The sequence below is a fragment of the Bubalus bubalis genome, chromosome 1 (genome assembly GCF_019923935.1).
Source record: "Bubalus bubalis isolate 160015118507 breed Murrah chromosome 1, NDDB_SH_1, whole genome shotgun sequence".
NCBI lineage: Eukaryota > Metazoa > Chordata > Mammalia > Artiodactyla > Bovidae > Bubalus > Bubalus bubalis.
In genome coordinates, this window is record NC_059157.1 from 10,945,769 (window position 1) to 10,971,830 (window position 26,062).

The following is a 26,062-nucleotide window of genomic DNA, read 5'->3' on the forward strand; positions in this document are numbered from 1 at the left end:
TGCTACAATTTCTCCTAATTTTTTTAGGAGAGTTTAGCTGAATATAGAATCTTTAGCCTTTTCCTTTCAAAATTCTGTCACCTGGCTTCCCTCATCCCTAATTAAGAGTGTAATCAGTTTGACCTTGATCTGTGGATCTCTTTACGATTATTCTATGTGTATTTTTTTAAACCTTCTTGTAAATATGTAGATAGATATAGATACATTGTTAAATATGAAAAGTTTTCAGTCATTTCTTAAAATATTTCACCACCCTTTTCTATTTTTTCCTCATTTTTGGAATCCCTATGTGCCAATATTTCATATGCTTGATGTTACCCCACTGATCCATTAAGCTCTCTTTACTTTTCATTATTTGATTTTCTTTCTTTCCTCATACTGGATAAACTCCACTGGTCTATCTTTAGGTCAATAAAGCCTGCCAGATTAAATCTATTGATTTTAAAATTTCTGTAGTGAAGTCTTTCGTTTTAGTTAAGATAGTTTTCAATTCAGAATTTCTATTTGGTTCCCTTTTTTATTTAAAAGTCTATATTAGCATTTCCCATTTAGTTTTTAAGAAATGGTTTCCTCTGGTAATTGTAACATATCTTTAATAGCTATTTTAAGTCTTTGTGTACTGGATTCAAAATTTGAGATCTGTGAGGATATTTCCCATTGGCTTTTTTTTTTTTTTCTAGGTGTGTAGCATACTTTCCGGAGAAGGCAATGGCACCCCACTCCGGTACTCTTGCCTGGAAAATCCCATGGATGGAGGAGCCTGGTAGGTTGCAGTCCATGGGGTCGCTAGAGTCAGACACGACTAAGCGACTTCACTTTCACTTTTCACTTTCATGCATTGGAGAAGGAAATGGCAACCCACTCCAGTGTTCTTGCCTGGAGAATCCCAGGGACGGGGAAGCCTGGTGGGCTGCTGTCTATGGGGTCACACAGAGTTGGACACGACTGAAGTGACTTAGCAGCAGCAGCAGCAGCATACTTTCATTTTTTTGCATGTCATGTAAAATTATTTTTTAAAGCTTTTTAATTTTTAGAAATTTTAGACAATGTATTTCAACAATTTTGATTCAGATTTCTCCAAGGGCTTTTGTTGTTCTTATTGTCTTACTGACTATTTGTTTAGTGACTTTCCTGGACTAAATTTTCAGGTTCTGTATTCTGTACTATATGCAGCCACTGAGCTCTTTGCTAGTTTTTTCTTTTTCTTTTAATTTTTTTAAATTTTCTTTTAATTTTTAATCTCCCCAAATTCTTCTTTTTAAGTCAGGCTTCCCAGGGATAACTCCTAATTAGCACAATTTAGTGCCAAGCTGAAACCTGTCAGATACCCTTCAATGCTTTGACTGTTTATTTTCTATCCACAGTGCCAAGGGACAGTTTCAAGCTTCAGGTGGTTTGCAAGACAGGCATAGCTTTCACTTCTTGCTAGTTCAGAACTTAAATATAATCCAGAGGAGTGACTGGGGACTTCTCTTTCCTAGAATTGTTCTTGGAATGTGTACATCTTTTCAGATCCAGTTGCATATTTGAGCTTTTCAACATTCCTTATGATCATCTAGTTCTCCAAAGTTTCCTTTTAAATTCCCAAAAGGCTCTTGTTTGCCTCAACTGCTATAGTGTTCTGTCATATGGCTATTATTTCAGTATTTCCCTGGGTGTGAGGCTCTTTTTCCCACTGAGCTGAGCTCTTTTTCTTGCTATTGTTTTTCAGTCGCTATATTTTTTCAAATCTTTGCAGCCCCATGGACTGCAGCATCCCTGTCCTTCACTAGCTCCAGAGGTTTGCTCAGATTCATGTCCACTGAGTCGGTGATGCTGTCTAACCATCTCATCCTCTACTGCCCTCTTTTCCTTTTGCCTTCAATCTTTCCCAGCATCAGGGTGTTTTCCAATGAATCAGCTCTTCACATCAGGTGGCCAGCACCAGTCTCTCCAAAGAATATTCAGAGTTGATTTCCTTTAGGATTGACTGATTTGATCTCTTTGCAGTTCAAAGGACACTCGAGAGTCTTCTCTGGCACTACAATTTGAAAACATCAATTCTTCAGCACTCAGCCTTCTTTATGGTCCAGCTCTCACATGTGTACTTGACTACTGGAAAAATCATAGCTTTTACTATACAGACCTTTGCTGGCGAAGTGATGTCTCTGCTTTTTGATACTCTATCTAGGTTTGTCATAGCTTTCCTTCCAAGGAGCAAGTGTCTTTTAACTTCACAGCTGCAGTCACTGTCTGCAGTGATTTTGGAGCCCAAGAAAATTAAATCTGTCACTGCTTCCACTTTTTCCCCTTCTATTTGCCATGAAGTGATGGGACCCGATGCCATGTTTTTTGTGTTTTGAATCTTGAGTTTCATGCCAGCTTTTTCACACTCCTCTTAGAAAAACACCCCCGGAATAGAGATTTTCTAGGTAAGTAAAAGTTTGAATAATTGTCTGACTACGCTTTGTTGCTTTTAACAAAGCTCAAAATAGGCCAGACCTCTTCATTAGCTGTAAGGCTTTTGGCTACCATGCTGCTGAAGAAAGATGAGAATATCTCCAAGGTAAAACATCACAGAGCCCTCTGTCTTAAGAACTGTATCCACCAGGATTCCATCACAGAAATAGAATCTCACCCAAATCTGATGCCATCCCTTCAAGCCAGAGCTTCCAGACAAACGAAGGTCTATTTCACAGCAAGACTGAGTGTGCATTTCAGCCAGTTATTTGTGCCGTGTTCTAGGGCCATTAACTGGCTAGAAACTCTCTCTCCCATTATTACTGTCGACTTGAAAAACATCCACAACCTAAAAATTGAGAGTTTTGTTTTATTCGGTTGGAATTTTTAGGGCTTCAAGCTCAAGAGAGAGCATCTCAAGTAACCCTGAGAAAACTACCCCAAAGAGGCGAGGGAAGGAGCCAGGTTACATGGACCTTTTGCAACAAATGACAGGAAAACCAAATATCAAAAGATTATTGTTAATTAAAGAAAACCAGATAACCCAAGTTAATGAATCTAGCACTTTTCTATGTATGGGAAGATGCAAGAATCTGGGCTCACTGAAATCATTCCTTTGATATGCACCTCAGCTATCTGGAGCCAGTATTCTGTGTCTTTGACATCATGAGCTTCCCTGGGGCTTACTATAGGGTACGGCTGTAGTCTGATGACTGCTAGATCTCAGGTATTCTCCTTCCTGAGTTCCCTCAAGGTTCACCTGCTCACATTGGAGGGCTGCAATCCCCGAAGACTGTGATACCCTAGTTACTTATACAGCAGGAAATATTCCATTTCTCATTACCATTCCAGGGGACCCAGGAAAGCAAGTGCCTCTGGTCACTAGAATCAGATGACCAAGGACTGTCCCTGGGAAGAAGCCACAAAAATGAGAGCACCACATGTAAAAAGCCAGAGCCTAAGATGTATGTGAAAGCTCCCTTCTGGGGAATTCTGGCACTCTGAGGTGTGGCAGGTTGAGAACCGAAAGATAGCGCTCACCCTCCAAAGTCTCAGTGAAGGATCCCAGCAGGTCCCTGTTTAATCAGAAGCCTGACCCTCAGGACACAGCTCCTGAGGTAAGCTCACAGGCCTCTCTTACAGAAGGACTGGGCTCCTCTAACTGTTCCCTCTTGTCCTGCCCTGGATATGGTAGCCGGTTAAGAACTCTTTCTCCCTTAGTTACAGTCTTGTGGGAGCCTTGAGCATAAACCACACTGGCCATCAGAAGCATTTCACAATTCTCTACAGCCTTGTAGGTCTCATAGACATGAGCCTCTGTTTGTTATCAAAGTTGGAGGTTTCGGGGGCGGGGGCTCATCTTTCAGGTACAGGATTTAAAAGTTGTGGCGCCTGATGTGAGTCAAATACTTCACCGCCTCAGGGAGGAACTCTTGGTTTTGAGTTCCCTCCCAATTGTGGGATTGGTGTGCTGGGGTGAGTTTATGGCAAGAGTGTGTCTCAGCCTTTCCTACCTGCTTCAGTGTGGCCTTTCTCTTGTTTGCTCAGTGTAAAGTGGTCATTCCACCAGTTTCTAGCTTTTCTTCACTAGAAATTGTTCCATATGAAGCTGTAGATTTGATGTGTTTGTGAAAAGTTGCGAGTTCAAGATTTTTCTGTGTGTACTTCACCATCTTGAAAGGGAACCTCTGTTTCCATCAGCATTTTAAAGAGATGACTCCATAGTTATATGACTTGCATATTTCTGAAGAAAAAATCTATCATATTGTATCTCTTTTCTCTTTAAGCCATGAAGATTTTTTTGGTCTTTCGTTTTTATCAGTCTCCATATTATATGTTTGAATGTGTGTTTGTGAGCCTGTAGTTCTGCTTAGTGTTCCTAAGCATCTTGTGACTGTGCTGTAAACACTGTACATTATACAGATTTCTAAATTTCAATTTATATTTGTTTGTCTCTCCATAATTATTTCAAAGTATTTATTTTTGATGCCCTGCCTTCTTAAAGATTTATATCTCTATAATTAATTTTAGTGTACACGTACCTTGGTTCTCGTAATTATTTTAACATATGTAGATGTCTTTGTTTTATATTTTTTCTTGAATGCTTTATATAAAGACATATTGTTAAAAGTTTTTTTCTCTGTCTTCGTCTACCTTTTTGACTTACAGAAACTGTTTTCAGTTTAAATGCTTCTCATATAAACACTACAGCTTATATGAATACATCCATCTTTTCTTCTGCTAAGTATATGAAGTAAGAGACCAATCACTTTAATTGAATTAGAAACCAAAATTGTTAAGGTTCCATTAGAGTTTTTGTTAAGTTCACTGTATATCTAGTTCACTCTTATTTCTAGGGTATAACTCTCCAGGACTTTCAATTGAGAGATTGTATGTATGTAACCACAGTGCAGAAACTGCAGACAAATAATGCTCTGCTTTCTGGAAGTCATTTACTTATATTTTAATTTCCTTCTCTTTACATGTTTCACTTCAATTCAGTCGCTCAATCGTGTCCGACTCTTTGCGACCCCATGAACTGCAGCACGCCAGGCCTCCCTGTCTATCACCAACTCCCGGAGTTTACCCAAGCCCAGGTCCATCGAGTTAGTGATGCCATCCAGCCATCTCATCCTCTGTCGTCCCCTTTTCCTCCTGCCCTCAATCCCTCCCAGCATTAGGGTCTTTTCTGCTGAGGTCCAGCCCCGGCTGATCCAGGGTATTTGAAGGGGAGACGGAGTAGGCGACCTATTTATTTATTTATTTATTCAGAGATACAAAGAATAATAGAATGAGGATAGCTCAGTAGGAAAATTCAGTGGAGAAAAGAAGCTGAGTAGCTTGGTTTATGCGGAAGACCAATAAAACTTCAAGACAAGAAGTTTGCACCACTTACGTAGGCCGCAGGCGTCCTTCCGTTCTCCCGAAGGAGAGGAGACACTGAGGCCTCCCCGGTCAGATCTTAGAAGCCCAGGCATAATTAGTAAGCATGGTGGGTTCCGCGCTCCAGATGGAGACTCAGCTGGAAGTTAAAGGGAAGAATGACATGGGGAGACCAAGCATTGGTGAGCAAGGCCCGTAGCTTTATTTTCAACAGGGGCTTTTATACCCTAAGTTACACATAGAGGATAATAGGGGATGCAAAGTCAGCAGTCTTTGATGCTTATCAAAAACCAGGGTTTCTTTTCTGCAAATTTATCGTATACAAATGGTTTAGGTGATTTACATCATCTTCTGGCCAGAAGGCCTATTAACATTTTATGACTCTTGACAAGGACTTATCAACAAAGACTTATTTTCTCTAAGAGTAATTGTTTTAAGGTTTGGCGCCATCTTCCGAAGATAAGATTACATTCCTATAGGGCGGATGTGTAATGGGTTTACAAAGGAAAGAATTTATTACCTTAAGGGTCTAAAGTTACTAACACCAAGGCCACTACTTATTTTTTCTACATACCAACTATATTAATTAATACACATTCAAGGATACAATTCAGGGGTTGTGAAAACTTGGCAACAAACATTGGCTCATCAATGAAATCTTTTACTAGTTTTATTCTGACAGTTTCTAACTCTCTGAGAGGCTCTAAGCTATTTGAATATCTTAAGCTTCCCATGCCTCTCGAGGCTGGGAGACTGTAAACAATCGTATGCATAGCTGTAGGTGTCCGGGTAAACTTGTCAGGCGAGTTAGAGAGCCATCTGAGGGGTTTGGATTTAAACACTCTTAATTGCCCAGGAACTTTATTAATTGGAGCTGTAAGTTAACTCTTTGACAGAGAGAGCGAGATGGTGGTGGGGGACAGCCCCCAGTAAAGTCAGAGGTGAGAGCACAAAGCAATAAAGTAGGCAGACTCTGGTTTTTGGGGGTAGATGCTCGAGAATATCCGGGGGCACTCACGAGGCTTGATCCCGCCTTTGCGTATGCCGAGCCTCCTTCCTCATGACCTTTGTCACGAGTGGAATGTCTCTCGCCGGCTCCCGGCACTTTTCCAATGAGTCAATTCTTCGCATGAGGTAGCCAAAGTATTGGATTTTCAGCTTCAGCATCAGTCCTTCCAATGAACATCTAGGACTGATCTCCTTTAGGATGGACTGGTTGGACCTCCTTGTAGTCCAAGGGACTCTCAAGAGTCTTCTTCAACACCATAGTTCAAAAGCATCAATTCTTTGGCGCTCAGCTTTCTTCACAGTCCAACTGTCACATCCATACATGACTCTGGAAAAACCATAGCCTTAAATAGACGGACCTTTGTTGGCAAAGTAATGTCTCTGCTTTTTAATACGCTATCTAGGTTGGTCATAACTTTCCTTCCAAGGAGTAAGCATCTTTTAATTTCATGGCTGCAGTCACCATCTGCAGTGATTTTGGAGTCCAAAAAAATAGTCTGACACTGTTTCCACTGTTTCCCCATCTATTTCCCATCAAGTGATGGGACCAGATTCATATGTTTAGAAGCAGGAAAATGTCTTAAGAGGGGACTGTACTATATGTTGAGGCCCCCCAAGTCTCTAATTTTATCACTATAGTAAATGATCCTCCAAATTTGGCCTTCTTTATGTTCTGTTTCCCCTGGGAAAGCTTATAATTTTGATCCTCTCACACAGAACTAGGTTTGCAAATGACCTCTGGGATGAAAATCAATTGCTTTTTTGCAGTTTACTACTGCCTCTAGGACTTCCAACTGAGATCCTGATGCTGAGGCTCCTTTTATGTTCTCATATTTCTTTGTGGTTAAATCAAAGGTTTTTGGCTTAATCTTCCCATTAGAGTAATGATAAACTGCTTTTTAAGTAGATAGAATCCTATGAGAATTAAGCACATAATGTGTGTGGATTGGATAGTATGAAAATAAATCAGTTGTGATTCCAAGATTTTTTGGTCTGGGGAAAGTAGGATGAAAACAAAAGATGTCATTGTAATGATTTGTCTTGAAAACACATTTACACAGAAACACTATTGACCAATAAGTCAATTATTTGTTTAAAAATGTTTCTTATATACATATATGTTTCAGACTTACTAAAAGTTAGAAGATAAACTGCATACTGTAGTTAATCCTAAGGTATCTGTTTGGGTAGTAGACAGGATGCTTTCAATATTTAAATATTTCATTGAAGTGTTTTTTTTGTGTGTGACTTTAATTAAAACTATTTTATTTTCAATTTTGTATTATGCTCTTATGTTGTGCAATATTTTAGGCAATCTCAGAATAAATGTACTCATTAATTATTTTAAATGCAGCAGCAGTATGACTAACCACACATTGTTTTTTTCAGGCACATCTTTTGCTCCTGCAGAGTGTTTCCAGAGGCTTAATTCTATGAACGATCTGTCTGGGAACTGTGGCGTAACTCCTACTGGGTTCACACCGTGTACCTCTGAGTATGTTCCAGGAAATCTATCTGAGAAATGCTATTTATTGTCTTAAATTTGAAAATACCATGAGATAATTTACTTTATACGTAAGCAAAATGTCACTTTATCATGAACTAAGACTATATTTAACCAAACTATAAATAAGTACAGAACGTCTGCACTTATCTTTCTCACACATCCAAACTATCACTTGTACTGTCCCACAGAGCATTTCATTTACCTATAGTACATTAATTCCCCGTTAGTTTGAAAGGTAATTTTCATTTTTGCATGCTATCACTTTAATTTTACAAATGGCAACCATGGTTTAGTGATGTAATAAAAATGCATGAATTTCTGCTATCCAGGAAGTAAAGCACTGTGTTTAAGAACATGTGCTCTACAGGCAGCCATCTTGGTTTCAAGGACCAATCCCGATGGTTACCTACTGTTGTGGCTTTGGACATGTGCCTCACGTTCCTGAGGTGTAAAACATGAATACCAGTTTCACTAACATCACTGGGCTTGTGCCACTGTGGAATTTAGATACTCTAATAAACACACCTAGAATGGGGCTGACACGCAGTATGCACAATATGAGTGTTAATTGTTAATTACTATGTGCCTGCTATGTCACTCTAGTCATGTCCGACTCTTCGTCACCCAGGACTGGAGCCCACCAGGCTCCCTTGTCCATGGAATTCTACAGGCAAGAATACTGGAGTAGGTAGCCATGCCCTCCTCCAGGGGATCTTCCCCACCCAGGGATCAAATCCAAGTCTCTTACGTCTCCTGCATTGGCAAGCAGGTTCTTTACCATTAGCACCATCTGGGAAGTTCTAATTACTGATTATTATATATATATATTAGAACTAGAATGTTACTGTGATATTTTTATGCTATTTCAAACATGGTTTGATATCTAAAATTAAAATTCTATAAAAAAAAAATTTGTTTGCATGAATAGCAAGAAGATTTCTCATATAACCTTTACTCATATTTGCCAGTGGCTTGCATTTTGCCCAGTTGCTTTGTCCTTCTGTTTTTCAAATTCTCCTCTCCTTTCCTCCTTTCAAAATTATTTTCCTAAACCATTTGAATGTAAATTGGATACTATGCTTCATTATCCTTAAATAAACCATTGTGTCTTTCTTGGGGACAAAATTTTTTAATGGCTATATTGTAGCTGTCAAAATTCACAATAAAACTTCATTCGTTATCTCAGTAAAGTATTTACAGTTCTTTGCTTCGTTCAGGAGCAAATCTAGAGTCACATGTTTGCATTAGTCATAATGTATTTTTAAACTTTAATCTAGAACGTTTTATTTGTTATTTTTACTTTTTTTAAAAAAAATACTACAGGCCAATTATTTTGTAAACTTTTTCTCAAACTGGGTTTGATAGTTAGTTAGGTTCATGTTATAAATTCTGTCATCCTTGCCACTAACGTGGTGTTGCACCATCGAGTGCAATTTTCAAAGGGTGCATCCCGATTTCTCTCTGTGCTGGATATGTTAGGTTAAACTATTTGGTAAAGTTAATTTTCTTTAGGTCTCTCAGTTGTAAAGTTACTCTTTCCCTTTGTGTCTAATGCATAATTTGGGGGGGAGTTAATACTGAGACTATAGGCATATTCTGTTCTTCAAACTTTTGCCCTCTAGTTTTAAAGTTCACTGATAATTTTCTAATTCCATTATTGCCTGTCTTTAAGCTAAAAATGTATTGTAGAAAGAAATATTCCCTCCTACTTGTTTATTTCTGTATTTGTCTCTATCAGTTCAGACTCGGCAATTGTTACTTGACTCAATAGTGTAGAATATATTACTATCATTTATTTCAATGCTTACTTTCTCAAATTGTCTCAGTTTTGGCTAGTGAGAGTTTACTTTAACTGGCCACAGTGTTTTTTTCAAAAGTCTGTATGATACTTTAAAAACTTACAAATTTCTCTAGCACAAAAAAACAGACATCCTAGGACACTTATTATATATTTTTTTTTACCCTTGCTGTGGATTCAGCTATTTCTCTAAATAAACAAAGGAATTTCCAGTTGCCCTTTATCAGAGAAGAGTACTTAGAAAACAAACATCTCAGCACCAGTTGTGCCCATTTCTACTGTTTTTCATGATCTCTAAGTCTTCTCAGTGAACAAAGGTAGAACATACAAGTATCACATATTTATTTCTATATCCACTTGTCGTATCTCTGCTTTTAAAACATGAACTTATAGTGATCATTTTATGGCAAAATACATCTTGCATTTATGAACTGCTTTCTTATATGCTCGAGCCCAGAAGCACAAAAAATTTGTTTCACAATTGCTAAAACATATTCTGACTAAAGGAAACTTTCTAGCTATTGTGATTATATTCTCTTTTAAATCATTGATCTTTTTATATTAGCTGCTCTGAGGTGCTTATCTGCTAACTACATTATCTGGGTCACTTTGGCATTGATATCTAGTGCTTTATTTGCACCTATATCGTGTTTTAAGTGTTGCATAACATTTATGATTTTCTGTATACCTACTTACAAACATTGTATTAGTTTCAGATGTAAAACATAATAATTCAATATTTTTATAAATTACACACAGTACAAAGTTATTAGACAATACTGACTATACTCCCTGTGCTGCACTATTACATCCCTGTGGCTTATCTATTTTATTATACCCCTGGTGGTTTGCACCTCTTAATCCCCTTCACCCATTTGGAGATTTCCATATCCCTCTCCAATCTAGTAACCACTAGTCTGAATCTGTGAATATATCTCTGTTTTTCTCACCTTTGTTTGTTTTATTTTTAGATTCCACATACAAGTAAAAGCATATGATATTTGTTTTTCTCTGATTCATTTCAAAAATGCATGAAGCAACATGCTCTTCAGGTCTACCCATGTTCTTGCAAACAGCAAGATTCCATTTTTTTGTGGCTAATATTGTCATATATGTATGACAATATATATATTATTTGTATATATATATATATATACAAATAACATACATGTATCACATCTATATACATTCATCTAATGGTGGGTACTTAGGTTGCCTCCATATCTTAGTCTTAGTTGCCTCCATATCTTAGTGTTAGTCTCTCAGTGATGTCTGACTCCTGGCAATCCCATGGACTGTAGCTTCCCAGGCTCCTCTGTTCATGCAATTCTCCAGGCAAGAATACTGGAGTGGGTTGTCATTTCTTCTCTAGGGGATCTTCCCAACCCAGTGATCAAACCCAGGTCTTCTGCACTGCAGGCAGTTTCTTTACCATCTGAGCCACCAGGGAAGCCCCTATCTTAGCTATTTTAAATAATGCTGCAATAAACATCGGGGTACCTATATCTCTTTGAAGTAGTATTTTCCTTTTCTTCAGATAAATATCTAGGAGTGGAACTGTTGGATTGTATGGTATTTTAATTTTTTTGTTTTACGAAACTCCATACTGTTTTTGATTTACAAAACCAACTTCCACTAAGAGTTTACTACATTTTCTCTGCATCCTGACCAACCCGTGTTTTTATTGTCGTTGTTTCACCCCCTTTGGTCTCTTTGAAAATAGCCATTCTGACAGATGTGAGATAATACCTCACTGTGGGTTTGATTTGCATTTCCTTGATGATTAGTAATGTTTCATGCCTTTTCATGTACCTTTTGTCTCTCTGTATGCCTTTGGGAAAATGTCTATTCAGGTCCTTGTTGTTGTTGCTGTTGTTTAGTTGCCAAGTCATGTCCAACTCTTATAGAGTTACTCTATAAGTTACTCTTATAGACTGTAGCATGCCAGGCTCCTCTGTCCATTGGATTTCCCAGGCAAGAATACTGAAGTGGGTGCCGTTTCCTTCTCCAAGGGATCTTCCTGACCCAGGGATAGAACCCATATCTCTTGCATTGCAGGTGCATTCCTTACAACTGAGCCACCAGGGGAGCCCTATTCAGGTCCTATGCCCATATTTTAATTGAATTGGTGGGTTTTTCTATTGAGTTGTATAAGTTCTTTATATATTTTGGATATTAACCCCTTTACAGATATCTTCTTCCACATTGCTTTTGTGTTTTGACCATGGTTTCCTTTGCTATGTAAATTCTTTTTAGTTCAGATGGGTCCCATTTGTTTCTCTGCTTCTGTTGCCTTTGCCTAAGGAGATCAAAACATATACAAATTATTAAGGTGAATGTCAAAGAACATACTATGTTTTTTTAAAAAAAATCTTTTTATTTTATTATATTGGCATATAATTGATGATTAACAATCTTGTGATACTTTCAGGTGGACAGAAAAAGGACTCAACCATTCATAAACATATATTAATTCTTCCCCTAACTCTCCTCCCATTCAGGCTTTCAATAGCATTAAGCATATTTCTCTGTGTTATACAGTAGAATCTTGTTGGTCATCCATTTAAAATATAACAGTGTGTACATGTCCATCCCAAACATCTTAACTATCCCTTTCCCCCATTCTCCCAAGCCTGGCAACCATAAGTTCATTCTCTGAGTCAATAAGGCTCTTGTTTCTGTATTAGTTTTCTGTCTGAATGATATGTTCATTGATGAAAGTGGGTTGTTAAAGTCCCTCACTCTTATTGTGTTACTGTCTATTTCTCCGTTTAAGGTTGTTAGTATTTGCTTTACATGTTGAGGTGCTCCTATATTGGGTGCATATATATATTTGCAATTATTATATCTTATTTTTGGATTTATCCCTTGATCATTATGTAGTGTTCTTCTTTGTCTCTTATGTCTTTGTCTTAAAGTCTATCATGTGATGTGCATATTGTTGCAACAGATTTCTTTTATTTTCCATTTGCGTGGAATATCTTTTTTCCATCCTGTCACTTTCTGTGTGTGTGTGTCCTTAGTTCTGATGTGGGTCTCTTGTAGACAGCTTACATATATGTCTTATCTTTGTATCCACTCAGCCAGTCTATGTCTTTTGGTTGGTGCATGTAATCCATTTACATTTAAGGTAATTATCAATATATATGTTCCTACTGTTGTTGTTCAGTCACCATGTCATGTCTAACTCTCTGGGACCCCATGAATTGCAGCATTCCTGGTTTCCCTGTACTTTACTATCTCCCTGAGTTTGCTCAAACTCATGTCTATTGCCTGGAAAATCCCATGGACAGAGGAGACTGGTGGGCTACAGTCCATGGGGTTGCAAAGAGTCAGGCAACTGACCACACACACAGCCACAGAAGTAGCAGTAACCTGTCTACAAGGGAAGGATTCAATCCAATGAGAAAAAATACAATCCATTACCAAGACATGTTGATGTCCATAAGATAGAGAAAGCTTAATAAAATCTATTTGCTGATCTACAGGTGGTACATTAGGCAGTTTAAAGTATCCAGGAGAAATGCAGACAGATTTTCCTGAATTGTGTTTCAGATACATGGGGCAAAGTAGGCACTCTTTGCATTAATGTTTCCATCAGTTCATAAAGTGGACCAATGATTCAATGCATGCCTTGTAGTCAGTAATGGCAGTTTATTTGGAATGGTTTAGGGTCAGAAAGCAACAGTTAGAACTGCACATGGAACAACAGACTGGTTCCAAATAGGAAAGGAGTATGTCAAGGCTGTATATTGTCACCCTGCTTATTTAACTTATATGCAGAGTACATCATGAGAAATGCTGGGCTGGAAGAAGCACAAGCTGGCATCAAGATTGTCGGGAGAAATGTCAATAACCTCAGATATGCAGATGACACCACTCTTATGGCAGAAAGTGAAGAGGAACTCAAAAGCCTCTTGATGAAAGTGAAAGTGGAGAGTGAAAAAATTAGCTTAAAACTCAACATTCAGAAAACGAAGATCATGGCATCTGGTCCCATCGCTTCATGGGAAATAGATGGGGAAACAGTGGAAACAGTGTCAGACTTTATTTTGGGGGGCTCTAAAATCACTGCAGATGGTGATTGCAGCCATGAAATTAAAAGACGCTTACTCCTTGGAAGGAAAGTTATGACCAACCTAGATAGCATATTCAAAAGCAGAGACGTTACTTTGCCAACAAAGGTCCGTCTAGTCAAGACTATGGTTTTTCCAGTGGTCATGTATGGATGTGAGAGTTGGACTGTGAAGAAAGCTGAATGCTGAAGAATTGATGCTTTTGAACTGTGGTGTTGGAGAAGACTCTTGAGCATCCCTTGGACTGCAAGGAGATCCAACCAGTCCATTCTGAAGGAGATCAGCCCTGGGATTTCTTTGGAAGGAATGATGCTAAAGCTGAAACTCCAGTACTTTGACCACCTCATGCAAAGAGTTGACTCATTGGAAAAGACTCTGATGCTGGGAGGGATTGGGGGCAGGAGGAGAAGGGGACGACAGAGGATGAGATGGCTGGATGGCATTGCTGACTCGATGGACATGAGTCTGAGTGAACTCCGGGAGTTGGTGATGGACAGGGAGGCCTGGTGTGCTGCGATTCATGGGGTTGCAAAGAGTCAGACACGACTGAGCGACTGAACTGAACTGAACTGAGCCTTCTTATCACTGAATTTTACCTATGTATCTTTTTATTCTGAACTAACTGCAGATTCTTGGGAAATTTCAAAAATAACCTAGAAAGAATACAGAGGACCCCTGTATACTTCAGCTGTTTTCCCCATATGGTAACACCTCAAATAACTTATATATCTTACCTGTAGTAAAATATCCAAGCCAGGAAATTGACACTGGTAAATTCACAGACATTACTCCTCATGTATCATCAGTTTTCCATGGATTCATTTGTGGTGTGTGCATGTGTATGTTTGTTTGAATTGCCAGCTTGGCAATATTGCACTGCAAAGTGATAAACATAGAATGTCTGGGTTTATTTCAGTGTTCTTTCCTTTTTCTCAATCAGGTTTTAGTTTTCAGTGTTCAAGTGTTGCATGTATTTTAAGTATATTGCTGAATGTTTTGCTTTTGAAAATATTGTGAACAGAATGGTTCTCTAAATTTTATTTTCTCATTGTTCACTGCCAGTATCTAATAATAATAAAAAATAACAATGCAAATCATATATTGATCTTTTATATTGTGTGAACCTCATAAATTCTCTCTTTCTCTCTTTTTGTGTGTGAGCTTCTTAGTATTTCCATGTCCAGGATCATGGAATCTGCAAATGAAGTCTGAATTATCCTTTTCTAATTAGCATATCTTTAATTTCTTTTTCTTGCTTGACTGTATACATATCTACCAAAATGTTGAACTGTAAGTAGAGAAAGAAAAGATTTACTTATTTCCAATTTTATGAGACAAATTTAGCCATTACCAGGAAGTTTATTGTTAGCTGTAGTTTTTTTTTGTTAATACCCTGTATCTGATTTGGAAATCCCCCCTATATTTCTACTTTTCTGAGAATTTTTAATCTTACATGGTGGTTGTATTTTTTCAGTGCTTTTCGTACATCTATTTTCATGAATCTGTTTTTGGTGCATTTTCCTGTTGATATAATTTGTTACATTAATTTGTTTTCAGATGTTAAAAATCCTGAGCCATGTTATTATTCACTCTGACAATGTCTGGCTTTTAATTGATTGTTTATAGACCATTTCCATTAAAAGTGATTACTGATGTACTACCTTCAAATAACAGGGTAATAGTTCACATTCAAATGCTGTAATTATACACGCCTTCATGTGTAGTGAAGGTGTACTATAATAGTTTCCCAACTCTTCCATCCAGTCCCTTGTGAGGCTTCTTGTTACTTACTTTGCTTATACATATACAATAAATATCCAATACATTCTTTGTATTATTGCTTTGAGAAGATAATTATCTTTTAGCTCAGTTAAGAGTAAGAAAAATACACACATTTTTCTTTCAATTTTTTCATTTTCTGATGCTGTCCCTTTTTAATGTAGATCTAAGTTTCTGACACAAATTTCTCTTCTGCGTAAAGGACTTTTTAAAAAATATTTCTTGCAAGTACGATATGCTCACAAAGAATTCTATCACTTTTTGTCTGAAAAATCTCTATTATTTGAAAGATAATTTTACTGGACAGAGAATTCTTAGTTAGATTTTTCTTTTCTTATAGCAGTCAAAAATTCCTTCCAAATCTTAACTGCATGATTTTTAAATGAAAAGTCTGCTGTAATCCTTATCTTTGTTCCTCTAAGTAAGGTGTGCCCCAACCTAGTTGCCTTTGAGAGTATCTCATTGATTTTGATTTACTTTAGTTTGAATGTGATATATTTATAGATGGTTTTTATTTTGATATTTATCCTGCTTGGCATTTTCTAAGTTTCTTGTATTTGTGTTTTCTTGTCTGTCAATAGTTTTGTGAAGATCTTGTTCATTATTTTTTTCAACATTTTTCCTATTCTGTTTCTTCTCCTTCTGCTGCTCTTATTACAAGTATGTTACACTTTCTTTAATTGTCTTATAGTTCTTGGGTTTTTCTATTTTTTCTCCATTATTTTGTTTTATTGTGTTTCAGTTTGGGAAGTTTCTATCAATCTATCACTGAGTTCTCTTAAGTTTTTCTTCTGTGGCTTAGATTGCGTTTTATTGATGAAAGCTTGGAAGCCATTTTTAAATTTTTGTTAGGTTTTTTATGCTTTTATTTTCTCTTTATTCTTATAGTTTGTTCTTACAGTTTTCATATCTCTGTTGATGTTGTTTCTCTGGTCTTTCATGTTGTTGACTTTTGCTTTTTAAACCTTTAAAATATTAACCAAAGCTATCTTAAATTTCATATCTAATAATTCCAAGATCTGTTTTATATTTGATTTGTTTCTGATGCTTATTTTATCTCTTTAGACTGTTTTTTTTTTCCTTGCCTTTTAATATAACTAGTACTTTTTTGTGTTGAAAGTTGGTCATGTTATATAGGGTAGTAGGCACTGAAGCAAATAAGCTTTTAATGTAAGAATATATGTTAATATTTTTAGGAGATAGATTGTGTCTAATGTTTGTTGTAGCTATAGGCACCAGAATCTTCAGATTCCATTAATGAAGTAATTTCTTTCTCTCTTCTTAAATTTGGAGCTTCCTTTTATCCCAGCCCTCAAAGGGAATATGTATCTTGGAGCTCTCTCAGTTGTAATTTACTTCTATTTCTGCTGGGGACTTGTTACTATCGTTTTATAGTTGGTGGGGGGTGGACCTTCTCTAGTTTTTACATAAGCCTTTCTTTTAATGAGTTTGTGTCTCAGGGATATGGATAACAAAAGTGCTTTTATTCCTCCTCCAGGTGTAGAGTGCCCCATCCCATGCCCCCATTCTCTAGTCCCTGTTCTACAGCTACCATCCCCAACTTATATTCTTAAGCCTTTTCTGTTATTGATCATGACTATATAGAACTCAAAAGCCTCTTGATTAAAGTGAAAGTGGAGAGTGATAAAGTTGGCTTAAAGCTCAACATTCAGAAAACTAAGATCACGGCATCCAGTCCCATCACTTAATGGGAAATAGATGGGGAAACAGTGGAAACAGTGTCAGAATTTATTTTTCTGGGCTCCAAAATCACTGCAGATGGTGATTGCAGCCATGAAATTAAAAGATGCTTACTCCTTGAAAGGAAAGTTATGACCAACCTAGACAGCATATTGAAAAGCAGAGATATTACTTTGCCAACAAAGGTTCATCTAGTCAAGGCTATGGTTTTTCCTGTGGTCATGTATGGATGTGAGAGTTGGACTGTGAAGAAAGCTGAGCACATAAGAATTGATGCTTTTGAAGTGTGGTGTTGGAGAAGACTCTTGAGAGTCCCTTGGACTGCAAGGAGATCCAACCAGTCCATTCTAAAGGAGATCAGTCCTGGGTGTTCATTGGAAGGACTGATGTTGAAGCGGAAACTCCAATATTTTTGCCACCTGATGTGAAGAGCTGACTCATTTGAAAAGACCCTGATGTTGGGAAAGATTGAAGGCAGGAGGAGAAGGGGACAACAGAGGATGAGATGGTTTGATGGCATCACCGACTAAATGGACATGAGTCTGGGTAAACTCCAGGAGTGGGTGATGGACAGGGAGGCCTGGCGTGCTGCAGTCCATGGGGTTGCAAAGAGTTGGGTACGACGGAGTGACTGAACTGAACTAAACTGATGCCGGGAAAGATTGAAGGCAAGAGGAGAAAGGGACAACAGAGGATGAGATGATTGGATGGCATCACTTCAATGGTCATGAGTTTAAGCAAACTCCAGGAAATAGTGAAGAACAAGGAAGCCTGGTGTGCTGCAATCCATGGGGATGCAAAGAATCACACAGGACTGAGAGACTGAAAAACAACAACAGCAACAACTTGACATAGAAGCTCATAAATAATTTGTAACAGATGTAATAATACTTAAAATACTTAACTAAAATGTAATCAATCTACTTTAATGGAATAACTTATGTACTTTGTGATAAATTTATAAAAGTGCAAAAGTCAGTAGAATCCAAAGTCACTTTAAAGTGATCCCAGTTCCTAGCAACCAGTTCCTAGCAATACTTTCTCTTTCCTTGGATTTACCTTTTCTGGAGTTCTTATATTAGAAAAATTACATACTATGTGGTCTTTTTACTTGGTTTATTTTACTTATTTTTTTAGTTTCATCCATTTTGTAGCCTATTACACTAGTTTGTAGCTTCTTATTACTGGATAATATTATATCCTAAAATTATGTGCCAGCTTATGGGCATTTAGAATGTTTCTAATAGTTTTGGGTCATTAAAAACAATGCTGCTATGGATGTCTCTATTATACAGAGAATGGACAAACAACAAGGTCCTACTATATAGCACAAAGAACTGTATTCAATATTTCAATATCTATAGTAAGCCATAATGGAAAAGAATATTAAAAAATATATATATATATATAACTGAATCACTTTGCTATACGTAGTAGTTAACAACATTACAAATCAAGTATACTTCAAGTAAAAACATTAAGAACAATGGTGCTTTGTACATTCTTATGAAATATTTTGTTTGTTTTCTTTGAAAAGCCATGTATTTTTTCTCTTGAGATATAACAAGTGATGATTTGAATCAGTTCTAATGAGGTGGATGAAACTGGAGCCTATTATACAGAGTGGAGTAAGCCAGAAAGAAAAACACCAATACAGTATACTAACACATATGTATGGAATTTAGAAAGATGGTAATGATAACCCTGTATTCAAGATAGCATAAGAGACACTGATGTATAGAACAGTCTTTTGGACTCTGTGGGAGAGGGTGAGGGTGGGATGATTTGGGAGAATGGCATTGAAACATGTATAATATCACATATGAAACGAATCGCCAGTCCAGGTTCCATGCAGGATACTGGATGCTTGGGGCTGGTGCACTGGGATGACCTAGAGGGATGGTACAGGGAGGGAGGAGGGTGGGGGGTTCAGGATGGGGAACACGTGTACAGCCGTGGCGGATTCATGTTGATGTATGGCAAAACCAATACAATATTGTAAAGTAATTAACCTCCAATTAAAATAAATAAATTTATATTAAAATAAATAAGTGATGAAGGTGCAAGTCTTTATGTAAACACATATTTTTAAATTTCCCATGGATGCACACTTAGAAGTGGAGTTCCTGAGTCATGTGGAAAGTTCAGGGCTTACTTGGTGGCTCAGATGATAAAGAATCTGCTGCAATGCAGAACACCCAGGTTCATCCCTGGGTTGGAAAGATCCCCTGGAGAAGGGAATGGCAACTCATGCGAGTATTCTTGCCTAAAGAATTCCATAAGCAGAGGAGCCTGGCGGTCTACAGTCCATGGGGTTGCAAAAGAGTCAGACATGACTGAGTAACTTTCACTTACATGACAATTTAAACATTTTAAGCAGTTGCCCACATAATTTCCAAAGTTACTGTACCATTTTACATTTCCAACAAAAGTGTTTCAGAGTTATAAATTCTCCGCATCTGCAGCGTTTTGTACCGTCACAACTTTTTGTTGCCTTGTTTACGTGTCATTCTAAAGAGGTATCTTACTCTCTAATTTGCATTTCCCTACTGATTTATGAAATTACCACTCTTTCATGTGATTATTAATGCTTTTTTTTTCATTTTTGGGTTGCCTTCCCTGTGGCTCAGCCGTAAAGAATCTGCGTGCTAATGCAGAAGATGCAGGAGATGCTGGGTCAGGAAAATTCCCTGGAGAAGGAAATGGCAACCCACTCCAGTATCCTTACCTGGAAAAATTCCATTGACAGAGGAGCCTGTCAGGCATAGAATCAGACACAACTGCACACACACACACACACACACACACACACTTGATTTTCTGGTTATTTTTGTCTGTGGTTTAGACACTATCATCATGATGTATCTTAGTGATTCAACATTAATATTTATTCCATATACTGCTTCTTAAGTGTATGCCTTAATGTTTTGTCAGTTTGGGACCCATGATGTGGAGAATATGTATTATGTTTGAAAAATAGAAAAGGAAATGTAAGTATGTTAATAATTTTTAAAACTTTACTAATTTTTAGATAGAATAAGCTCAGAATCATGTTTAAGAACAACAGCCAAAAAATAATAATAATAATAATAATAAAGAATTGTTTAAAAGTGATGAGGGAGGAGGGAGGAGGGTTCAGGATGGGGAACACATGTATACCTGTGGTGGATTCATTTTGATATTTGGCAAAACTAATACAATTATGTAAAGTTTAAAAATAAAATAAAATTAAAAAAAAAAGTGATGACTAAATAGGAAGTGGGGCTTCCCTGGTAGCTCAGCTGATAAAGAATCCACCTGCAATACAGGAGACCTGGGTTGGATTCCTGGGTCAGGGAGATCCCCTGGAAAAGGGATAGGCTACCTACTCCAGGATTCATGGGCTTCCCTGGTGGCTCAGACAGTAAATAATCCACCTGCAATGCGGGAGACCTGAGCTCAATTCCTGGATTGGGAAGATTCCCTGGAGGAGGGCATGGGTAATCCACTCCAGTATTCTTGCCTGGAGAATTCCCATGCATAAAGGAGCCTGGTGGGTCACAGTCCAAGGGGTTTCACGGAGCCAGACACAACCAAATGACTAAGCACAGCACAGCACAAAGTAAGAAGTAGCTCATAATTACTAAGACGTTGTTATTGTTAATAACACAGGAAAGACCCTCATAATTTTCAGTTTCACAATTAATTGCATAATCTCTTAGCAAGACTTAACGCTTTATTTCGGAGAAGGCAATGGCACCCCACTCCAGTACTCTTGCCTGCAAAATCCCATGGATGGAGGAGCCTGGTGGGCTGCAGTCCATGGGGTCGCTAGGAGTCGGACACGACTGAGAGACTTCACTTTCACTTTTCACTTTCATGCATTGGAGAAGGAAATGGCAATCCACTCGAGTATTCTTGCCTGGAGAATCCCAGGGATGGGGGAGCCTGGTGGGTTGCCGTCTATGGGGTCACACAGAGTCGGACACGACTGAAGTGACTTAGCAGCAGCAGCAGCAGTAACGCTTTATTTGGGTTTTCAATGTAGTTCAGTTGGTAAAGAATCTACCTGCAATGTTGGAGACCTGGGTTCAATTCCTGGGTCGGGAAGAGCCCCTGGAAAAATAAACTGGCAACCCACTCCAGTATTCTTGCCTGGAGAATCCCATGGACAGAGGAGCCGGGCAGGCTACAGTCCATAGGGTCGCAAGAGTCGGACCCAACTTAGCACAATCTTTCTTTCTCTTCATGCTTTATTTAAATCTTTTTCCTTTAGAATTGATATTCTAATATTTCTCTGTATTGAAAGCTAATGATTTTTATTTGTTGCTAAATTATAGGAATGTGAGATGTGGAAAATTACTATGTACATATGATAAAAGAGAGGTCATTTCTGTTGAAAATGCCTCTGTTATGTATTCCAACATAAATGGAAAGATCTGCGTTGGACTGCATTATGAATACGGTGATGAAGATGAAGGAATGATGTGGGTAAAAGATGGAACTGTTTGTGGTGAAAGTAAGGTGTGTGGTCTTTTATTACCAGGTAATATACTAATTTCAAATTTTAAATGCATATGTGGTATTTTTCTCAAGTTAAATGTGTATTTAATTTCAAAAAATAGGAAATGGAAAGTTTTGAAAATGAGAGAAATTTTAAAAGAAAAAACATAACCTGCTATTTACTATTTTTTCACATATGTTAACTGAGTTGAGAATCATACTGTTCATTGACAGTTTTATCATTTCATATATTTTTAATGTAGTGAATCATATTTTTATATAATTACTTAAAAATAATGATTAAAGTAAAAAAAAACTTTAAAGAAACATATGCTCATTTTAGTGATAAAAATAATAAAGGATTCACAGAGTAAAGGAAAGATCAATCAAAGGGATGAAAATCTGAAATACGATTACTCTCCATTTTCTATAATGAACCTTCCATTAATTCTTTTAAATTGAAATAATTGATTTACAATATTGCGTTAGTTCCTGGTGTACATCATAGTGATTCAGTGTTTTGCAGATTATATTCCATATTAGGTTATTACAAAATAATAAGTCCCTGTGCTATGCAGTATATCTTTGTCGCCTATCTACATTATAAATAGCACCTTATATACTATACCATTTGTCAGTATTTGTACACTATACAATTTGTACTGTACTATACAATTTATACTCCTAATTTATCCCTCCCCACTTGGATCTCCCCTTTGGAGAGTTCTGTTTCAATTTTGCATATACATTCATCTGTATCCTTTTTAAGTTTCCACATATAAGTGATATCATATAGTATTTGACTTCCTTCATCTGACTCATTTCACTAAGCTCGTCCACATTACTGAGAACGACAGTAGTTCCTTCTTTTTATGCCTGAGTAATATTCCACATTCGTATTTCTAAATATTACATATTATTTATAAATATTCCATTATTTATAAATATATTTATATAGATTTATATTTTTAAAATCACATTTATAATCCAGTAGTCTGTTGATAGGCACTTAAGTTGTTTCTGAGTCTTGGATGTTATAAATAGTGCTGCTGTGAACATTGAGAAATATATATTTTTTTGAATTAATGTCTTTCTTTTTTCCAGATGTATACCCAGGAGTAGGATTGCTGGGTTGTATGGTAGTTCTAGTTTTACTTTTTTAAGGAAATTCCATAGTGTTTCCCATAGTAGCTGTACCAATTTATATTGCCAGCAAAAGTATACAAGGGCTTCTTTTTCTCCACATCTTCCCCAACATTTGTTATTTGTAGAGATTTTGATGAAACTCATTCAAACAGGTGTGAGGCGATACCTCATTGTAGTTTTGATTTGTATCTCTCTTATAATGAGAAATGTTGAACATCTTTTCATACACTTGTGGGCCAACTTTATATTTTATGTGGAAATATGTGTATTTGGCCTTCTGTTTTCGTTTTTATTTTTGCTTTGATATTGAGTTGAATAAGCTATTTATTTTGAATAAGCTATACATTTTGGATGGACTTCCCTGGTGGTTCAGTGGTAAAGACTCTGTCTGCCAATGCAGGAGACGTGGGTTTGATTCCTGGGCTACGAAAATCCCTTGGAGAAGGAAATGGCAACCCCCTCCAGTATTCTTGCCTGAAAAATCCCATGGGCAGAGGAGCATGGCAAGCTACAGTCCACGGGATCACAAAAGAACCAGACATGACTTAGCTACTAAACAACAACAACAACGTTTTGGATATTAACATCCTGTTGGTCACATCATTAGCAAATATTTTCTCTCATTCCATAGGTGTCTTTTGCTTTATTGATAATTTCCTTTGCTGTGCAAAAGCTTTTAAGTTTAATTAGGTCTCATTTATTTTTTTATTTTTTTTCTTTTTTTTCTTTTGTCTTAGGATATTTATCCAAGAAAATATTGCTACAATTTATGTCAGAGTATCCTGCCTATGTTCTCTTCTAATAGTTTTATGGTTACAGGCCTTACATTTCGGCCTTTAAGCCATTTTGAGTTTATTTTTATAAATACTATGAGGGAATGTTTTAATCTTATTGTTTTTTGTGTTCCTATCCAGTTTTCCCAGTACCACTTGTGGGTAAGACTGTCTTATCTCCACTGTATAGTCTTTCATCCTTTTTCTCCTCTTTTGATAGGATGTGATTTTTTTGTGGTCATTGTCGTTAAAAATTGGACTGCAGAAAACACAACCACTTCTCCCCAAGTTTACAGTCTGGCTCTGTGCTCAGGTAGTCCTTCTGTAATTTCTTGGGTGCTCTGAGCCTTGAGAGTAGCCTGAGGAGAAAATTTGTTTTCTCTGAGGGTTTTGTGAATATGCATCTTTCCTGTGAAGATGCATGTCTTTGTGGCTTTTCTCATCCCTCGTATACATGGACATTTTAGATGCTTTATTTTTCCAAATAGTCTCACCACGGTAGCCTTGGAGCCTTATATTGTCTACAGTATGTCTCCATTCATTCTCTGCCCCCCATGTCTGCAAGTCTTAGTTTTCCTGAGCAGTGTCCAGCTGAGATTTGAGTCAAGTGGAACAGAAACCAGTCTTTAAGCAGTTCCCAGACAGATGAGAATATGAAAAATAAGATATCCTCTGGAAACTCTGCTGCTGCCTTCTCCAAACCTAGACTGTGCCATGCACCAGAGGTAGTGGGACAGGGTGAACAAAATGCTACAAAGTTTTCTAATGTTTTGGTGTGGCTATTTGTTTGGTCATTTGCTTAGCTGTTGTAGTCCTCTGACTACTTCCAGAGCTCCTATGGGTTGCTTTAGCCAGTTCTTCTTCCCCTCCCCCTCTTCCCCTTCCTCCCCTTCCTCCTCCTCCTTCTGCTTCATCTTCTTCCTCTAACATCTCTAAGGGAGAACAACACTTGGGGTGCCCAGCGCACCATTTTGCTGATGTCACGCTCCAGATTAATTTTTCAGGATTTGGTAAAAATCTGCTTTTAATTCTGTCACTGGCATATGGTGCATATAATCACTTAAATCCTACATCCTTTGCCACTGATGACCTCAGCGGGAATCTCTGGCTTCAGGTTTGGGTTACTTTTGTGAAATCACATTATCTCACATTTTCTGTGCAAAAATGATTTTCCTTTTATCTCAAGTACACGGTATTACTTGATATTACAAGTAAAATGAAGTCTCAAAAAATAATATTTCTATAATTTGGGGCTTTATGTTAGCTTTCTTATATCATCAGTTGTACCATAACCAAGAAAGTTAGACATACCAGTATTATAGTATTATAGTGTCATTGCCTATCTCTCTTTTCATTCTTTATATACAATTTATCACTAAACTTGGTGAATTAACTCTATCTCAAATACAACCACTGTTTTTGATCAACACCACTAAGCACTCAGTTTCACTCTGGGTTGTCATTTTTCTAGACTACTGCAATGTTGCTCTAGTTTGTCTCTCTATATTTTCTCTCACGTTTGCATTCTCTTTTTCAAAACTTCCTTTTTATCAGCCTTCCATCTTCCAATTAAATCTCTAAATATGACTGATTATTTAAAAGTTATAGACCAACTTTCTGATCAAGATTACAAGACACAAACATATCCTCCATAATAACTTCTGTCACATCACATGTAGATTGTGTGTGTGTTTGTGTGTGTGTATTTCTTTACCTTTTACAGCAATATGAGCAATATAAGGTTTTTTTGTTATTGCTATTCACTGCTGCGTTCTCAGGGTAAAGTGCATTGTAAGACTCAAATATTTAGTTAATTAATATTTGAATGGATGTTCTTTGTGTAACAGTTGCACTTCCCTTAATATTTTTTAAAAGTTACATAGTAGGTATGATGTAGTCATTTTGAAGATTTATTCTTTTTGTACAAGTACTTTGTCTTTCATTTCTATGTTTGATTGAGTCCTGTTCAACATCAGGGCTCAACAAAAATGTTTTGCTGCCCTCATATATTCTTTGTTTTTTATTATTTCATAAAACTATTTTATTATAGTATTTATGACATATTGCCTTTGCTTTTATTTCATGTCTGTACTTCCTATCCTAGTATAAGCATAGAAGATGCTTTTTATTTTAACTTTCAGATAATCAGTCTCATCTAGTGCTAGAAACTCAGTAGCAGTATGAATTAACCACTTATTGGTAGTATGTTAATATTTATTATGAAATGAATACCTCTTATGTCTGTACAATACGGAATCCTTTTAGTTAGATGCCAAGTACAGATGGTGGTTCAATTAACTTACTTTGGGACATTCCTTTTTTAGATTTGCAAGAATAAGCAATGTGTAGATTCTTCATTCTTGAACTATGACTGTAATCCAGAAAAATGCAACAATCAAGGTGTAAGTATCAGTACTATGAGACATAGAGTATATATCATTGACAGTGATCTTTGGAAAGCAAACACATA

The 26,062-nt window shown here is 37.1% G+C and overlaps 1 protein-coding gene across 1 annotated transcript in view; it reads left to right on the forward strand.

Moving 5' to 3' along the window:
• The window catches only part of LOC102404947 (disintegrin and metalloproteinase domain-containing protein 2), a 101,008-nt gene that overhangs the window by 66,989 nt on the left and 7,957 nt on the right, over positions 1-26,062 (forward strand). Inside the window, exons 15-17 of the mRNA XM_025278209.2 lie at positions 7,720-7,825; positions 21,511-21,694; positions 25,917-25,994. Coding sequence (XP_025133994.2) covers positions 7,720-7,825; positions 21,511-21,694; positions 25,917-25,994 — 368 coding nt within the window. The remainder of the gene's footprint in view (positions 1-7,719; positions 7,826-21,510; positions 21,695-25,916; positions 25,995-26,062) is intronic.